The sequence below is a fragment of the Miscanthus floridulus genome, chromosome 12, assembly GCF_019320115.1.
Source record: "Miscanthus floridulus cultivar M001 chromosome 12, ASM1932011v1, whole genome shotgun sequence".
NCBI lineage: Eukaryota > Viridiplantae > Streptophyta > Magnoliopsida > Poales > Poaceae > Miscanthus > Miscanthus floridulus.
Genome location: NC_089591.1, coordinates 76,324,513 through 76,341,019, shown reverse-complemented (window position 1 = coordinate 76,341,019; position 16,507 = coordinate 76,324,513). Strand labels below are relative to the sequence as shown.

At 46.3% G+C, this 16,507-nt stretch overlaps 3 protein-coding genes and 1 long non-coding RNA gene across 11 annotated transcripts; 1 reads left to right on the top strand and 3 right to left on the bottom strand.

The window, feature by feature from the left end:
• LOC136497708 (uncharacterized) lies at positions 1-2,745 on the top strand. Of its 2 annotated transcripts, XM_066493556.1 has the most exons (11): positions 1-274; positions 363-458; positions 657-731; positions 881-949; positions 1,107-1,183; positions 1,512-1,600; positions 1,678-1,807; positions 1,896-1,986; positions 2,091-2,156; positions 2,248-2,374; positions 2,455-2,745. In XM_066493556.1, the coding sequence occupies exons 1-10, from the start codon at positions 140-142 to the stop codon at positions 2,365-2,367; spliced, it is 948 nt and encodes a 315-aa protein (XP_066349653.1). In that variant the 5' UTR covers positions 1-139; the 3' UTR covers positions 2,368-2,374; positions 2,455-2,745. The 2 variants fall into 2 exon arrangements, with proteins under 2 accessions (XP_066349653.1, XP_066349652.1); XM_066493555.1 differs by having other exon boundaries at positions 2,248-2,745.
• Positions 2,746-3,655: 910 nt separating this feature from the next.
• Positions 3,656-4,651, bottom strand: LOC136496917 (stress enhanced protein 2, chloroplastic-like). The gene is made up of 2 exons (XM_066492697.1): positions 4,175-4,651; positions 3,656-4,041 (listed from the first exon to the last, which is right to left on the bottom strand). The coding sequence occupies exons 1-2, from the start codon at positions 4,508-4,510 to the stop codon at positions 3,772-3,774; spliced, it is 606 nt and encodes a 201-aa protein (XP_066348794.1). The 5' UTR covers positions 4,511-4,651; the 3' UTR covers positions 3,656-3,771.
• Positions 4,652-9,908: 5,257 nt separating this feature from the next.
• LOC136497186 (uncharacterized) lies at positions 9,909-12,680 on the bottom strand. Of its 7 annotated transcripts, XR_010769235.1 has the most exons (6): positions 12,510-12,680; positions 12,234-12,305; positions 11,990-12,036; positions 11,432-11,549; positions 10,734-11,288; positions 9,909-10,151 (listed from the first exon to the last, which is right to left on the bottom strand). It is a non-coding gene; the product is annotated as an uncharacterized lncRNA (long non-coding RNA). The 7 variants fall into 7 exon arrangements; XR_010769238.1 differs by having other exon boundaries at positions 10,734-10,832; positions 11,030-12,036; XR_010769239.1 differs by having other exon boundaries at positions 10,734-10,816; positions 11,030-12,036.
• A 2,539-nt stretch (positions 12,681-15,219) lies between these two features.
• Positions 15,220-16,039, bottom strand: LOC136495434 (uncharacterized). Its single transcript, XM_066491374.1, has 2 exons — positions 15,805-16,039; positions 15,220-15,664 (listed from the first exon to the last, which is right to left on the bottom strand). Exons 1-2 carry the CDS (start codon positions 15,902-15,904, stop codon positions 15,525-15,527), a joined length of 240 nt encoding a protein of 79 aa, XP_066347471.1. The 5' UTR covers positions 15,905-16,039; the 3' UTR covers positions 15,220-15,524.
• Between the last annotated feature and the right edge of the window lie 468 nt (positions 16,040-16,507).

Here is a 16,507-nt window from a genome sequence, read left to right as displayed (position 1 = left end):
CAGGAGGTGACACGACGGCGCGTTCAGCGACGCACGAAATCTACGCCTCAGAAGATCACGACGAAAGACTCTGAACTCTGAACTGTGTTATCCCCTACCGTTGGCGGTCGGCCGCAGAACCGCGCGCGCAGGGGAGCCAATGGCGATGGTGGCCGTGCTCGTCGCGCCCACCGCGAGCTCCGTCGGGCCGCGCCGCCGTTGGCGCGCCGCGGCAGCCTCATCTTCGGCGGCCTCCGAGGTGGACCTCAAAGCGCTGCAGGCCGCCATCGACAAGGTGAGCGGCAGTCGCCGCACCGGCTTTCTGACTGTTGTTTAGCAAGCAATCTGGTGATATGATGCATTTGAGTTGGGTGGTGCTGCAGAAAAGCAGCGATGATGTTAAGGAGGCGCTGGACCAGCTGAGAGAGCTCGGATGGGCCAAGCGTTGGAGCTCGCAGCCCTACGTGTCGCGTCGCACGGTCAGTGCCGTGTCTTCTCAGGCATCATTTTTCGTGTTTGCAGGATGCATAATCCTGTCGTGCATTTGCTCGTGCAATTTTCATAATGCAACCATCACGTAGCCTTTGAATCTTTGATCGTTGTATCTACATACATGGGTCTGCTGGTCTGGCTATGATTGATTCTAACTGATGAGCCTGCATTCTGGACTGGAACAGACATCTCTGCGGGAGCTCACTACCCTTGGAATCAAGAATGCTGAGAATTTGGCGATTCCAAGTGTTAGAAATGATGTGAGTGTTGTTACTTGTTCCACAGTTCAAGTCTTTCGTAATTGAAATGTTGTTCTTCTGTTAGCTGAACTTGAAACAAATGTAACATCGTTCAGAGCTAAATATCCTGTGCTTTTCAGAGTGTAATCCTGCGTTTTCTTTGAGTGCAGGCGGCATTTTTGTTTACAGTTGTGGGTACCACTGGATTCTTAGCCGTCCTTGCAGGCCAGCTCCCTGGGGTATTACTATTTCCATGACACCTGCTCTATGTACTTTCAGATAAGATGAGCATAGAGGACTTGAATCATGGGGTACCTGCAAAATTGATTGTAATCTCGACATCTAAATGAAAAGGAATTCAAGGTTTAATGAATCTTCTACAATTATCTCTGCCAGGATTGGGGCTTCTTCGTTCCCTACTTGACTGGAAGCATTTCATTGATCGTATTGGCTGTCGGAAGCGTTGCTCCAGGGTACGTGTTTCTTCACCTGTGCAAGTTTGGAAGAGAGATTCAGATGCATCCATCTCCATAATTACATCATCTCCTAGAGCAAAGTTTGCTTAGACATGAATAAGGCAAGACTAGTGTCCTCATATAACTTATACTGTCTCAAGAAAATAAAAACCATGAACATGCAAAATGGTCATTCGATTCAATGCATTACTGCTAACATGATAAATTGTAGCCCAATGTAAAAATGGTGGTCGTTTTTTTGGGACAGAGAAATTTCCGTTGTCCATGTAAAACTGTTTGAAGATTAATTATGAACCCATGTTAATTATGCATACCATCATTGTAGTCTTCTGCAAGCAGCAATTGGAGCGTTTTCTACGGTCTTTCCTGACTACCAGGAGAGAATTGCTAGGCATGAAGCTGCTCACTTCCTAGGTTTGTGATTCTCTTTTCCTAGGAATAATATATCTGCAGTAGGAATTTACTGAATGGAAGTTTTATTGAAAATCTAGTCGCCTATTTGATTGGCCTCCCTATCCTTGGATATTCTTTGGACATCGGAAAAGAGCATGTTAATTTGATAGATGAGCAGTTACAAAAGTTAATATACAGTGGGCAGCTTGATGGAAAGGAACTAGACAGGTAGCCCTTTTTTTAACCTGTCCATACTTCAGACCTGCAATAATGTCACAGGATCAAACAAATATGACACCCACAAGTTTTTTCTCAGGTTAGCTGTAGTTTCAATGGCAGGACTGGCTGCTGAAGGTCTAGAATATGACAAAGTTGTAGGTCAATCAGCAGATCTTTTCACCCTTCAGGTGCTTTAAGAGTTAATCATATCCTCAACAATTCTATATTGTCACATATTCACTATATGTTCAGAAAAATGCATCTGAAGAATTTCTCGTTTGCTTGCTTCTAGAGGTTCATAAACAGAACTAAGACGCAACTAAGCAAAGATCAGCAACAAAACCTTACCAGATGGGCAGTAAGTTCTACTTCTATCTCTCTTGGCCTATCAGAAGCAGAACCATATCATAACCTAAATGTCAATTGATGACGTTCTTTTGGCATTTCAGGTCCTGTTTGCTGCATCACTTCTGAAGAACAATAAAGCAGCCCATGAAGCGCTTACGTCAGCGATGTCCCAAAAAGCAAGCGTGTTGGGGTGCATTGAAGCAATAGAGAATGCCTACTAATCACAATGTAACCTGAGTGTACTAGCATCACTGGAATGAGGACTTGATATTGTTTCACCGCTTCTGACTACTACTGTTGTTGATTAGTTGAGGAATGAGGTGGAGGAGAGGATCGAGGCTTAGGAAGGAGAAATCCTAGTCATCCTCGTCGATATCTGCTTCTATAGACATCAGAAACTCAGATCACATACATAATGACAAAAACAATGTCCGAATCTGCTGCCATTTACTATCAGACGTGTGGCACAAATATTGCTCCCACCTTTTGTTTCCGTAAGGCGTGATTGCCCCCTCCAACACCACAGTTTGACCATTAATATATGAGCTTGTATGCTGTAATATTCATAATATGAATCCAATAATATTGATTTTGTAAGATGGAATCTACAGATTTTTTGAATCAGTGATAGTTAAAGATTAACAAATTTGAATCTTAGATGGAGAGAGTACTGATCTTTGAGGTCCGTGAGAAGTCCTAGTTGTATGATGAGGACCAGACCACCCACCTCGCTTCAAGCTGTAACTGATAAGTACTGAATGAAGGATCTATTTTTGTTGTCTTTGTTTTTGTGTAGTCCGCAGATTCTAAATCACACGGAGTAGAAAGTGAATACCGCAAGATGCTAAACTTTTTTTTTATCACCCACAAGATGCTAAACTTAATATTTACAAAGTGTTACTTTGCACGTGTTAGGTGTAAAGAAATATGCTGCGATTTTCTCTAGAATTTTTATCCACACCGACTCAGCCTGTCAGTCATAAAGTATTTCTTCAGACATATGAATACTGTCAACAGAATGGAGCAAGGGACACAAAAAAGCACGGTGTATACGTTTCATCTCCACTCTTTGTGGCATAATGTCAAGAGTCAACACTCCAGATTTAATTGACTCCTAACTACACTCGGTATGCATAGTACATGGTTTTGATTACATGCTTCACTCTGTAATTACACTCGGTACATGTCTAGTACTAGTAGTAGGTACAGTTAATTCAAGGGGCTAATCCTCCCCAAGACACTATTTCTCCCAAGAGATCTACATATTTCACAACCATCAAGGACCCCCTGACTACTGCGAGACATCTGCCTGTGTTCCTACGCAGACTCACAGAACACCCTTGCAGGAGATGGATCCATCTCTGAAAGATTCAGAACAACTTCCTTGCCGTTGTGCAGCGATGACGAAGCTTGCGAAAGGCGTGGATCTCACTTAACAGCTTCACCAAATTACTATAAATACTAGACTATATGTATATATATACGTACTGTCTATTACAGTATCTGCTAATCTCTCTCTCTCTCTCTCTCTCTCTCTCTCTCTCTCTCTCTCTCTCTCTCTCTCTCTCTCTCTCTCTTTTAGAACAAGCATCTGCTAATCTCTATGAGTGTACATATGTGCAGGTTTATATGTCGTCGGACCAATCCTGCAGCTCGCCCTCGGAGAAGAGCGCCTCGACGATGTTGTCGATGAGGGAGTCGACGAAGGCGTTGCACCCCAGCGTGAACATCTGGCCGATCCTGTTGCGCGCGCTGGAGGCCCACGCGAACGCCGCGGCGCAGGCGACCACCGCCACGCACACCCCCGCCGCCTCCTCGATCTCCATCGTGTCCAGCTTCTTGAACAGCGAGCTGCCCGTCGTCGTCTCCACGGCCACCGCCGCCGCGAACGCCACCTGCATGCACGTACGTAGCAGCACCAGCAGCGCGACGTTTAATTAAACCATGGATCCGACGTGTACTCTCTGTGTACGGGGAGGAGCAGAGCAGAGCAGAGGCCAGACTAGAGGGGACTCGTCAGTCACTCACCATGGCGAGGCGGCCGGAGATGGTCTCGAAGTCCTGGCTCTTGCGGGAGCTCTCGATGTAGTCAGCGAGCGAGGCGAAGAACGGTGACGCCGCGGAGCCGCTGCCCGAGTCGGCGGCCCCACTCCCATCCTCCTCCCCGGCCAGAATCCTCCGCGTCACCACGCCGCTGCCGGCGCCGTACGACCGCAGCGTGCAGAGCCGGGGCTGGAGCACCACTTTCGTCCCGGCGTCGCGCCTCTTCGGCGCCGCGGGCCCCGACGCCGACGCCGCCGTCGTCGTCGACGACACCTTCTGCGGCGCCAGCTCGCAGATGATCGCGCGTGCCGCGGCCGCCATGGTGGGGCTGTGCTCTAGGCTCTAGGTTCTAGCTGTCTGGACGGCACCGCCGGACTTGACGAGCCGCGATTCACTTGGGTTCTTGGAATCCGCCACGGGAATCTATGGCTACGAGTCTATAATAATAACTGTGAGTAACCGGGCGGTGACACGCCACCCTTATTGAAAGTCAGGCAGGGACAGCGAGTGGCGCGAACGACGCGGGCCGTTCAACGTCCGGTGAAGCCGAGCCCGCCTCGTGATTCGTGAGGCTGACGAGGACTCGCGGCGAGACGCCTGTAGGCCGACACGTCGCGCGGGTGTGTTTGGCTGGTGGTGAAAGGACCCCCGATCCATGCGTCAACTTCGCGCGCGGGCGAGGCCGCAGCCGCCATCCGCCAGCCGCCATCCGTTCCCGTGTGTTCCAGCAGCCCACGGCACCGGAGTGGAGTGGGACTGGTGTGCGGGGGCGTGGGGCCGTGGGCGGACGGTACTGGCTGGGTTCTCGGACACAGGCGTTGCTATCGGCGCTGCAGGATCATGGACCCCTTGCGTGCCGTCCGGTCGCCATCCGACGGTTCTCCGGTCCCTGTAGACCATTTCTGCCATGCGTCCGAGTTACTGGGAGTTCGGCATACGTGTTTGGTGATCAGGTTAGGATTATGACTGAGAATCAGGAACTGTTCCATCTTTGATCACTGTGATTACGGTAACGCTACGAAGCGGGCGTCTCCGTGCTCGCTCCCTCTACTTGGGCCAAATGGCTAGCAGCCCAACTTGCCACCCCACTTATTCTCGCTCTCCCTCTCTTACACGCAGGCTGAACAGCTCCTCTTTTCCTTCCTCTAGACGGGAAACGCAGCCGTTGCCTGCTCGTACGAGAGCACGTGTGCTACTTCCTACACCCGCTCCTCAACCCGGCCCACACCGACTCCCTATCACCCACCCTGACGGGTCGCAGCACGTGCGCTGCTCCCCGTCCCCGCACCCCACCGGCGCACCATCCCCGTCGCTCCTTGCGGGCATCCTCTCCGACTTTGCCGAGATCAGCGGCTCCTTCTGGCCACCGTGTGTGGCCAGGTGGTCAGGAGAGGGGGCCGTTGTTGACCGGGCCCAAGCCAGGCGCAGTTGGCCGTTGCCAGGCCGTGTCACCATCCTCGGCCGCCGGCTAGTCGGAACCGACCGTTCCCCACCACTACTACACAAAAAATTTGCGAGGCGTTTTGAAATTAGCCTCGGAGGCGGGCGGGCCGGCTGTCCGCCTCGGTTATTCGAGGCAGGGCAGTCGGCTAAGCAAACGCCTCGGTTAATGCTTAACCGAGGCGGACAATGTAAAAGAACCACCTCGGTTAATGCCTATTAACCGAGGCGGTCGCCTATAAACAACCGCCTCGGTTAATCGATATTAACCGAGGCGGTCTTCTTAAGGCAACCACCTCTGTAAATGCATTTTTGGATGTGGGCAACTATAAGGCCCGCTTCGGTTAATCGTGGTAAGCCCACTAGGCCCGGTATTGGCTTCATAGTATATATACACTAAGCATAATTGAAACCCTAGTCCTCTGTCTCCCTTAGGCGCCGCGCCCTCTCTCTCCCTCCCCCTCAGGCGCCGCTCCATCCCTCTCCCTCATCCCGAGCACAACCTCTCCCGGTCCGCACACATGGAGGCCAGGGCGGGTTCGCGCGCATGGAGGCCATGATGGCGTAGGGGCGGGCACGTGAATTCATGTAGCAGCAGCTCCTGCTCCTTCCCTGGCCTCCGGATCCAGCGGGGAGGAGGCCTTCGGCGGCGGATCCAACCGCGCCCCGCCCTCCTCCCCTTCCTACCTCCTCTGCTCCCTCCATGGCCCCACCACGGCGTAGATCCGGCCGCGCCCTGGCCTCCTCTCCTCCCTTTCTCCTCCCCTCCCTCCATGGCTCCACCACACCGTGGATCCGGCAGGTTGGAGCCCACTGGCGGCGGATCCAGCCCTCGCCCCGGCCTCCTCCCCTCCCTCCTTGGCTCCACCACAACGTGGATCCGGCGGAGAGGAGGCCTCCAGCGGCGGATCCGTGGATCTGGCGTGGACAAGCCCTCCGGCGGTGGGCTCCACGACGAGCAAGGCGGTGGCAGCAGGTTCCAGGGTGAGCAACGCGGTGGCAGATCCGGCTCGTGGGATGGGAACGGGCTCGTCGGTGGGCTTGGGAATGGGTTCACCGTCGGGCTCACGGATTTTTTTTTGTTTTTTAATCGATTAACCGAGGCGGGCGTTCTAAGGTCGCCCACCTCCATTAATTTGTTAACCGAGGCAGGCAAAACAATCGCCTCGGTTAAGGTCCAATTAACCGTGACCTTTCGCGGAGACGTTTGTGTTGCCCGTCTCAGTTAATCCAAAACGTCTGCCTCGGTTAAATTTACTGTAGTAGTGCACTCTGCTCCACGTCGTTCAAAAGAAGAAGGGTGATAAACACATGTTGTAAACGTATGTTTCAAGTGTTTTCGATGTTTCGAGGTATGTTGCAAGTGTTTCATATAGATATTGCAAAAGTTAGATCGGATGGTTGTACACATATGTTGCAAGTTTCTGCTCCCAATGTTTTATCTGTTTTTTCATGCGCATGTTGCAAGTGTGTTTATCTGGATGTTGCATATGCTTCACATATATGTTGCAAGTATTTTATCTGGATGTTGCGTATGTTTGCAATTGTTTCAAGTGATTTTCATGTGTTTTTGCAAGTGTTTCGTACGCATGTTTCTAGTGTTTCATCTGTATTCAGACGTATGTTGCAAGTGTTACATCTGGATGTTTCGAAAGTAGATCAGGTGTCGTACATGTTGCTGTGTGTGAGAAGCGGAGGGGGCATGAGCGGTCCCCACGTGCGGTCTGGCGCCGCGGGTGGCGCAGGCCCGACGTGGGCATACGAAACGCAGGCGTGGGCAGGGGCGTGCTGGCGCGAGCGAGGGCGTGGAGTGCAGACGTGTGCGGGAAACGGAGTGCAGCACGAGCGTTCATCCGAACGTCCGGGCACTAGCACTACCATTGTGATTATCATATGCAAAAATTTGAATCGGAATACGTGTTTTTTTGAAACAAAAATTATTCATAGCTATAAGCCTATGTTCAAATTACTACAGCAAGTTGCTTTATCAATTACTCCGTTCCAAATTATAAGTCATTTTAACTATTCAAAATAGTTGGAATGGCTTACGAAATGGAGTGAGTAGTTCTTCTCCAGAAACTACCATTTATCAACTGGTTATAAAGGTGTCCCAAGTTGCCTGGCCTTGCTAGCTCTTCACGTTTGCAAGTTTTTTGCAGCCTTCTGCACAATTTACCTATCGTGAAAAGAAAAACATAGCACAAAAGTACAATAAATGTGATGGATTCAATGTTTCTTGAACTAGTCTAAAATACGTCTGAATCGATGAAAGAACATTAACAGTTGTCAGCTTGTTCGTTTGGTCGTAAACGATCGTAAATTTTTAGCCAGAACAGTATTTTTCTCTCACACTAAACCAACCAGCAGTAATAATCTACGATCGTATACGATCATTTCAGCCCTAGCCGAACAGGCTGTGTATCGTTAGATACAACATAGATTACAGATTTATTACCTTTAATTCTTCCTCTCCACGACCATCGACGATAAAATCGATGACCCAAGGAATCTGTCTTCGTTGAGAGTGCTCCGGAGCACCCTCTCCCCTTACAATGAATGACTACATCATGGCAATCACCGAAATTATCGCAGATAAAAAATCCTGACAAAAAATCATCTGCTTTCACAGGTTTATTAATTTGGACTAAACCTAAGAGAATTAGATATAAAGAACTGTTGTAAATGAAAGATGGTCTCCTCTCCTTGTTGCCTCGGGACTCGGAGTGAAAGAAGAGGGCCGCTAGACAGCGAGGCGTTCCTGATTTTCTTTAATTAGTCTTTACAGGTGGGAAGTTGTCCCGGCTTTGTAGATATTAATTTACACAGGCCTGTTGAGACGGTGCGTCCATCAGTCTCTACGAATGAGTTTTCACTACAAAATGGCACCTCCTTTTACAGCGCAAATATGCGTTGCTAAAAGTCCATATATACATCAAGATGGCAACGGGTATATACCCGATGGGTACCACCAACCCATACCCGTACCCGCCTGGTGAGATTTTCCCCGCCAGGTTACCTGTATCTGCACACGCGTAGGACAATTCACCCATACCCGCACCTGCGCGAGTAATGCTATCCGACGGGTAACCCGTACCCGCGAGCAAACCTGAGCATGACATATGATATCATCATTCAGCCGTTGAGACATTCAGTAACTTTTTTCTTTGAAACGAGACATTCAGTAACTAGTAGTTCGGTACATGTGCTCAAAAGCAAATAATCTGACACCGATCAACACAAGAGACCCGTCAAACATGGATCTAGCACAAAACAACATAGTCAGAGAACGGATCTGACACAAATCAATTCTGCTCTGCTCTCCCTTGTCACCATGGATCCATGAATGGCGAGGAGAGGAAAGAGGATGAGGGTCAGCAATCACGGTTGGGGCCTCTTGCTCGCCGTTGGATTGTTGGAGAGGAGTGGGAGTCGCGTCGGAGTTTGCTGCCACCAAGGGCCAAGGGGAGAAGAAGCGAGCGCCTGGATGCCTGGTGGTGACGATGGGCCGTGGGCGGCGGCAGGTGTTGAGTGCGGGACTGGGAGAAAAGCGGCGATCGGTGTCGCGTGCGATGCGCCTAGCACTGGTGATGTGCGGTTGGGAGGTTAGGGCTGAGGGGGAGAATGAAATAGAGCTAGGGTTAAAGAATTGGGTTGTCAATATATATATTAGTAGGTTTCATCTAGGCTTGAGCCTAATATTTGGTTTACATGGGCCAAATTGAGTAGAATAGCTGGTTGTATATGTGGGTATTTATTACTCACGGGTAGGCGGGTGTGGGTAGTATGAACCCATACCCGCACCCGCTTACCTGAAGGGTAGATGATTTCGTCCAGTAACATATCCGTGGGTAGAAAAAAGTTATTCATACCCTCATCTTTGCTGAGTAAAACCCGTCGGGTACTCGGGTTTCAGGTACCCATTGCCATCTTTATATATACGTTGGTAGGATCTATACCAATGCATCTAATATGCGTTGCTTAAAGTGACGTTGCAAGGATCTATTGCAACACTTATTTATGTGTTGGTAACACATAGTAATAACCGTTGTAAGTTGCAACACATAATGATGGGTTATACCAACGCTTATATGTGCTTGTACAAACCATGAGCAAACGAGTTCTATGGCTTGTAGCAACATGTAGATTTTGTCTGTTGCAACACTTATATGTGTTGCAAGGAATAAACTATTCGATCTTTAATATCATAATTATTTTTTTGATACAAATAGAGACAATGCATGTACAATTAATAATGTGAAATTCAAGACCATCCAACACGTAGAAAATAAGCATACACAGCCATATAGTATAAAGAATTTGCTGCATTACAATTTACAACGAGTACCATCCGCATAATTTATGATACAATTTTTTTGTTTAGAGTACAAGTTCATATGGGAGTAAAATATAAAACATAAAGGGATCCCTCTTAGAATGCCAACAACCCTCCTTTCTCCTTCCTCCGGTTTAGTCAGCATTCCATTGATGTGATCATCCATTTATTGTGCCACATTGAATGTTTCTACAAAAGTATATAGGCGGAATATTAGTCTATAGCTGGAAGAGCAATTAAGGATATTAGTATAATATGAAGGTTTAACAGACGTGTCTTATAGACTAGCATCATATGATGAGCAGATGTACATTATATCTTTCACAAATATCAATCATTAAAGCCCACACAGTATTATAACAGTTCTAGAAAAGTACTGCTTGATCACCAAAATTTAAGTAGTAAAAAGTATAGGAGCTGAAATCCAGTGACTGCAACAACACGAAAAAATTGAGTACACTGTACATGCAAACTTCTGCCCAAAATAAGAAACTGAAACTCTATGTTATTTAAATATCTCAAATGTCAAACGAGTAAAAGTAAAACCCTGGACATATTGAGTATGTGCAGTACAATTTCATTCAGTGTTATTAAGGTGACCATACCCATGTCTGTGAGTTCTCATACCACCTAAACTAAGAATGCCATGGTTTTAGATGGTTTTGTCGATTCCAGACATTTGGTAGGTTCGACAAAAAAAAACACTGAATTAAACATAATTCTAGTGGATCAGCTCAAGTATAAGTATGAGATTAGTGAAAGAAATCATACCTTAAATCTAGTAAACAGTTGATAGTTCACATCCTTGTTGACAAACTGTGGATGTGAAGGACCAGTAAGTCTGCTACACAATTCTTTAGCAATATTAGGCTATAAATAACAGATAGTCAATCCAAAAGTCTCAATTAATTTCACTGATAGAGCAAATCATATATGGTTAACATGATACAATCTATTGTGAAATACTTTTACCAGCTAAAGCTTTGCATAGTATCAAAGCAAAAAAAAAAAAAAGGATATCATATATAAAATCAAATTGCCCGTGGAAAAATTCAAATAGGTGCTACCTTATTGAATTGGCATGTCATCTCGCCATATTAGTCCAAAGTGTGACTAGACAATCTGCAACAATACTAATTGTCTAGGGGCCAGGTAACTGATAAGATGCAATTTGATCAAGAAAGAAACCATCCATAATTTTTTTCCCAGACCACAGGAATGGTTAGCCCATAGAAAATTAATTCATGTGAGATAATAAACAGTTACTACCTGTGTTAACGTAGCTTTACAGATCTTGGATATGCATGATCGCATTTGTTGATCCAACTGAACAGAAGAAACTAAAATATTACTGATCAAGAACTTCACTAGTAGGTGAAAAAAATAAACAAAATCCCACACAGGTGGGACATTCACAATTTAACCTGATCTAAAGTAGGGGGATGGATAGTTATGGTTGAAAGCACTACCAGGGCAACGTCCTGCTCTAGCAAATGCTAGCCTCCATCACCAATCCAATGCACAAAGATACTATGCTTTGACTTGCAGATTCGGATTATACCTCAAACTTAGCATATTTGAGTTATACTGCAATTTGCAAACATGTTTAGAGCAGAAGCCCATTACACTTCAAAGATTACTGAAGACTAAATTTAGTCCCTAGTATTTTATTCAACATATATTGAGGAAGCTAGTGTGCTACCAAACGGAACAGAATCTTGCATAGTTTCAACCAAAAAAATTATGTTTAAAACAACACACTATTCGAAATACCCATGATTACGACTGTTGATCTGCAAGATTGACAGTGTTAGTTTCATATACTATGATGCATGATAACTTAAATAGTTGTTCTTGCGGATTAAATAATGCAGTATCTAGAAGCCAAATTAAATTAGGCACTGGTCTGCAGTATATATTCGTATAGATCCAATTACAATGCACAAATGCAGGCAAGTGTATAAACAGGGAAAAGGGAGGCTAATCTTGCAAGACATTATTTTCTTAAACCTTAATTGTTCAATTACCTTGTACGTCCATATAAAGCACGCCGGTTTAGAAGATATGCCTTTGTCTGCACAAATTCAAAGAAATGAAGATAGTTACATATCAAGGCACTAAAAATAATCACACAGAAATAACGCAATTCATGAAAAAAAAAACAATCTGGAGAAAAATAGATTTTAGGAGAAGGCAAATTATTGAATAAAAATAAATTGGAGATTTGGTCAGCCTGTTTTGATCTGGGATGTATAGAGAGGTGTGACTTACCAAAATGTTCGTCCTGATCTCTCCATGTACAGTTAGTGGTGCTTCTAATCAGCTACTCCATCGTGACCTCCCCTGCAAGATGCCTGACAGTTACCACAACTGCAGAGCCTTTTTGTGAACGGATTAATCACTTAGGATTGAAACAGAGATCTAGGGTTAGAAAGAGTTTAATGGGAATTTCACCAGAGGAAGTGGAGCAATACTGACTAGATCCAATCGAAACGATGCAACAGGATAGATCAAGTGCAGGACGCAAAGGCCAGAGATGATTGGAACCTGGACATCAGATCGAAGAGATGGTGGACACGGATTGTTCAAGCCCTAATGTTGGCCAGCACTCGTCGCCGCCGCATCACTTGCCGCCTGGACCGTCATATCTGATTTGTGTCAACTCCGCATCAGTGCTCATCTGCGCTCGCCGCCGAGACGACCCTCGGCGAGGGCGGCTGTGAGACCCCACGAATGGGCCGGTCGTGGGCTGGGCCGAATGGGCGATACTGTAGTGATAAGGGGGGCGCGAGTCACTGTAGCATCGCGGATCACTGTAGCTCGGGAAATTTAGTCCCACACCGTCACCAGGGAGGCAACCGAACCAGCTTAAAGGTCTCAGTCTTGGAAAATTAAAATTCTCGTTTGAATCTTTTGTGCGAAGCGTGGACGGCTCGAGAGGTTGCATGGCTTTATAAGAGCATAACAGATGTGGGTCCAGACAGTTTTGCCGTTTCACGGATATGCAGCCTGTTCACTTGCTCGTAAACGATCGTAAATTTTCAGCCGGGAACAGTGTTTTTCTCTCACACCAAACCAGCCAACAGTAAATAATCCACGATCGTTTACGCCCTCCTGAACAAGCCGATGGTGTATGTGAGACCTCACGAATGGGCTCGATGGTGTATGTGAGACCTCACGAATGGGCTCGGCCGATACTGCACTGAGTCAGTGTAGCATCGTGGATCACTGTAGCTCAGGAAAGGCAACCGAACTAGCTTAAAGGTCTGTCTTGGAAAGCTAAAAACTCTGGTTCGAACTTTTGCTCGAAGCGAGGACGAAAACGTAAGAGAGTTAATTAGCAGGCATGGTCCATTCAACGTGTAGGGTGGATCGAGCTCGGATAGGTTGCGCATGGCACTTGGGCCGGGGAGCTGAGAATATGTACGTAGACCAGGAGAGTCGATCCTAAACATTTGTCTGGCTGGGCCGAATGGCTGATACTGTAGTGCTAAGGCGGTGCAAGCTACTGTAGCATCGTGGATCACTGTAGCTCAGGAAATTTAGTCCCACACCGGAACCAGGGAGGCAACCAAACCACCTTAAAGGTCTCAGTCTTGGGAAGCTAAAAACTCTGGTTCGAACTTTTTACATGAAGCGAGGACGAAAACACAAGAGAGTTAATTAGCAGGCATGATCCATTCAACGTGTAGAGTGAATTTTAGCCGATTTCCCAGGCTAGAGCGTTATAGTGGCAAACTTGACCACGCACCTGCTGCACCTTGTATGCTCAACGCCGCCACCTGCACAATCAAGATGGTCGCTATGCTTATGGATTCCTCCCTGCGTGCATGATGGAGGTTCGACCTAGGAGTGGGAGAGATCAGAGATGGGTTAGGCTTGGAAAGGAAAGGGTTACGGAGGTGGGGAGACGAGGCGTCTGGAACGCGGTTATGGTCACTTCTCGCGTAGGAAGTGGGGAGGTGGGAATTGGCCTCTCACGCATCTTGCTAGACATCCGATGCAAGACAGGGGTTGTGTTCTAGCGTTTGTATTAGAAAAGATCGAGCTTCATGATCCTTGATAGCTTAAATATGAGATGAGGCTCAAAGAGAGTTGTGTCAAACGATGCCTATATCCATCTGTTCCGTTTACCATGCAATGGCAGCCACAAATCAGCAGTGAACAAGCAAATTGCATTAAGTTTATTAAGTACATATGGCCTGAAGCCTGATCATGTCGTTTTCCTGTCCCGAATCTCTAGCGTCACGCACAAAGAGAAATGTCTTATTTGCCATCGTACTTATCGTCTTGGCCCAATCCCGGTGAGATGGCCCCGAGACAGGCACAAGTGCATGGGAGACAGGCATGCCCTTATGGCTGTACCATACCACTGGGCGAGCATGGTGCATGCATGATTCAAGATCGATGCCGTTGGAATGTCTGATGTGGCGGCGTCTTGCATTCATGAATCATGATGTGTAATTACTATTACTACTCCCTTTATCCCAAATTATCATCTGAATCATTTCTTGACAAAATCTGAATAATTTGGCCAAACTTGAGATGTTCAAGAAAGTTGGAATAACTTATAATTTAGAATGGAGGGAGTCCTAGCCACCGAAAATTCATCATTAGAAACATTTCTTGAGAATCTGAATGTGAAATTAAATATTTGCACGAGAATCTGAATCCTTACCAAACGTACCCTTAGTGTTGTCAAAATATTTTGTTGGAAACAAGAAATTGTGGTTGTTTGGGTCATATAAGTATTATTATATATGGTATGGAATATATTTTAATAGTATATTTGTTTGAAGTTATAAATGTTGATATTGTTTCTACAGTAAACTTAAGGCATGTCTGGATGGGATTCTACTGGATAAAAATAATCTCTTATGTTTCTTGGATTTTGTGTCTATGGGGCCGTTCGGCTGGTCTGAAACTTGGCTTATTCGACTTCTTTTTTCAGTTGGAACAGTGCTTTTCTCTCACAACATTTCAGCTAGAACAGTGTTTTTAGCCAATTTCAGCTAAGTTTCAGACTAGCGAACGTGGCCTATATGTTAGAAATCCTCTAGAATCCTAGGGTGTTTGGATTGGAATATAAGATTTTTGAGATTTTTTCTATCCAGAATTTGAAAATCCATATGGGTCCAAACACTATCTTAGTTAAATTTAGAATACGCACACAAGACATAAGGTCCGAGAAAAAATACAGTGCTTGAAAGTTAAAGCTGAAGAGTGGACCGATCAGATTACCACTTTAACGGACACTACAATTCTGATAGATCGACGAACGACATGACACAAACGATTTACCAAGGTCAATCATGAGCCGACGACGACACAACTTGACAGCAAGCTCACACGTGCATGCATGTATATAGGATACTGGCATTACATCCAACTTAAAATAGAACTCGACACACTCTTAATTTGATCAGAAGGAACGACGAAATAGGATAGAGGCACACATCCTTGCAGGTTGCATGAAAAGCTGGAAACGCTGGCAGACACATCATCATCTGAAGATCATCACCTGAGGCTGCAACTAATATTAATGTCTACAAGCCCGCAGTGTTAATTAACCTGAGGCATTGAGCCATCTGGCACAAAGGGTGCGCCCCCTCTTGCTCTTATCTGAATGTTCTGTACCGCAACTACCTCTTCTTCTTCGTTTTCAGAAACATCAGACGTCAACTTGGTGGGCTCTTGTGCACCTATACATTGTTATTAAAAGAGGGAAGAAACTAATTAACCGCTTACTTCCTTTGTTTACACCACCGCAAAAATACTTAACTGTATTATTAATATCAACTGGCCTTTCTCACTTTTCAGAGTGGTATATTTGGTTGTTTACCTGAAGCGTCCTTCTTGCCTTCAGCACGGCCGCCGTAGCCGGTGACGCGCTGGATGAGCACGAAGAACATGTCCATGAACTGAGCTGCGAAACTGGCCATGGGAGGGATCGGAGCTGATGGCTAAACACTGGTGCCCGAGGATCTGTGCAACACTCAACACAGTAGAGCCGCTGCTTCTACTACTAGCTATCGCTCTCTGCTGAGCTCTCAACTGCTTTGCTGTTGCTGGTTTTGTTTTTGAGCTGCGAGTTGTCACTGGTGAGTTCTCTCGCTATCAACGGGCGCCCAATTTATAGACGGCCGGGTCACCGAACGCGTCAGCTTTGCCGGACCGGACGCTAACGCATGCATTCCCACGCGCGCGAGGATATTATTACTAGCGACAGCGAGTGGGGACTGGGGAGCATGCAGCTCGATCACGTTCTCTAATTCTAAATTCTTGCGATTTTGTTTTTGCATGTTTGGCCACATCAACGGCTGCATAGTACTGTAGTCCATACTCCTACTTGCTTTCTGACATAATGCGTGCGATGGCTGGAAGAGCAAATAAAGTATATTGTGATCACAATTCACAAAGGGTGAACTAACAACGATGGACCTATGCAAATGGCATTACTTTATGCGGCAAATACTTGGGTAACAGAGACCCATCTAATCAGCAACTTGCACTACTATATTTCTCAAATACGATACGCGTGATCA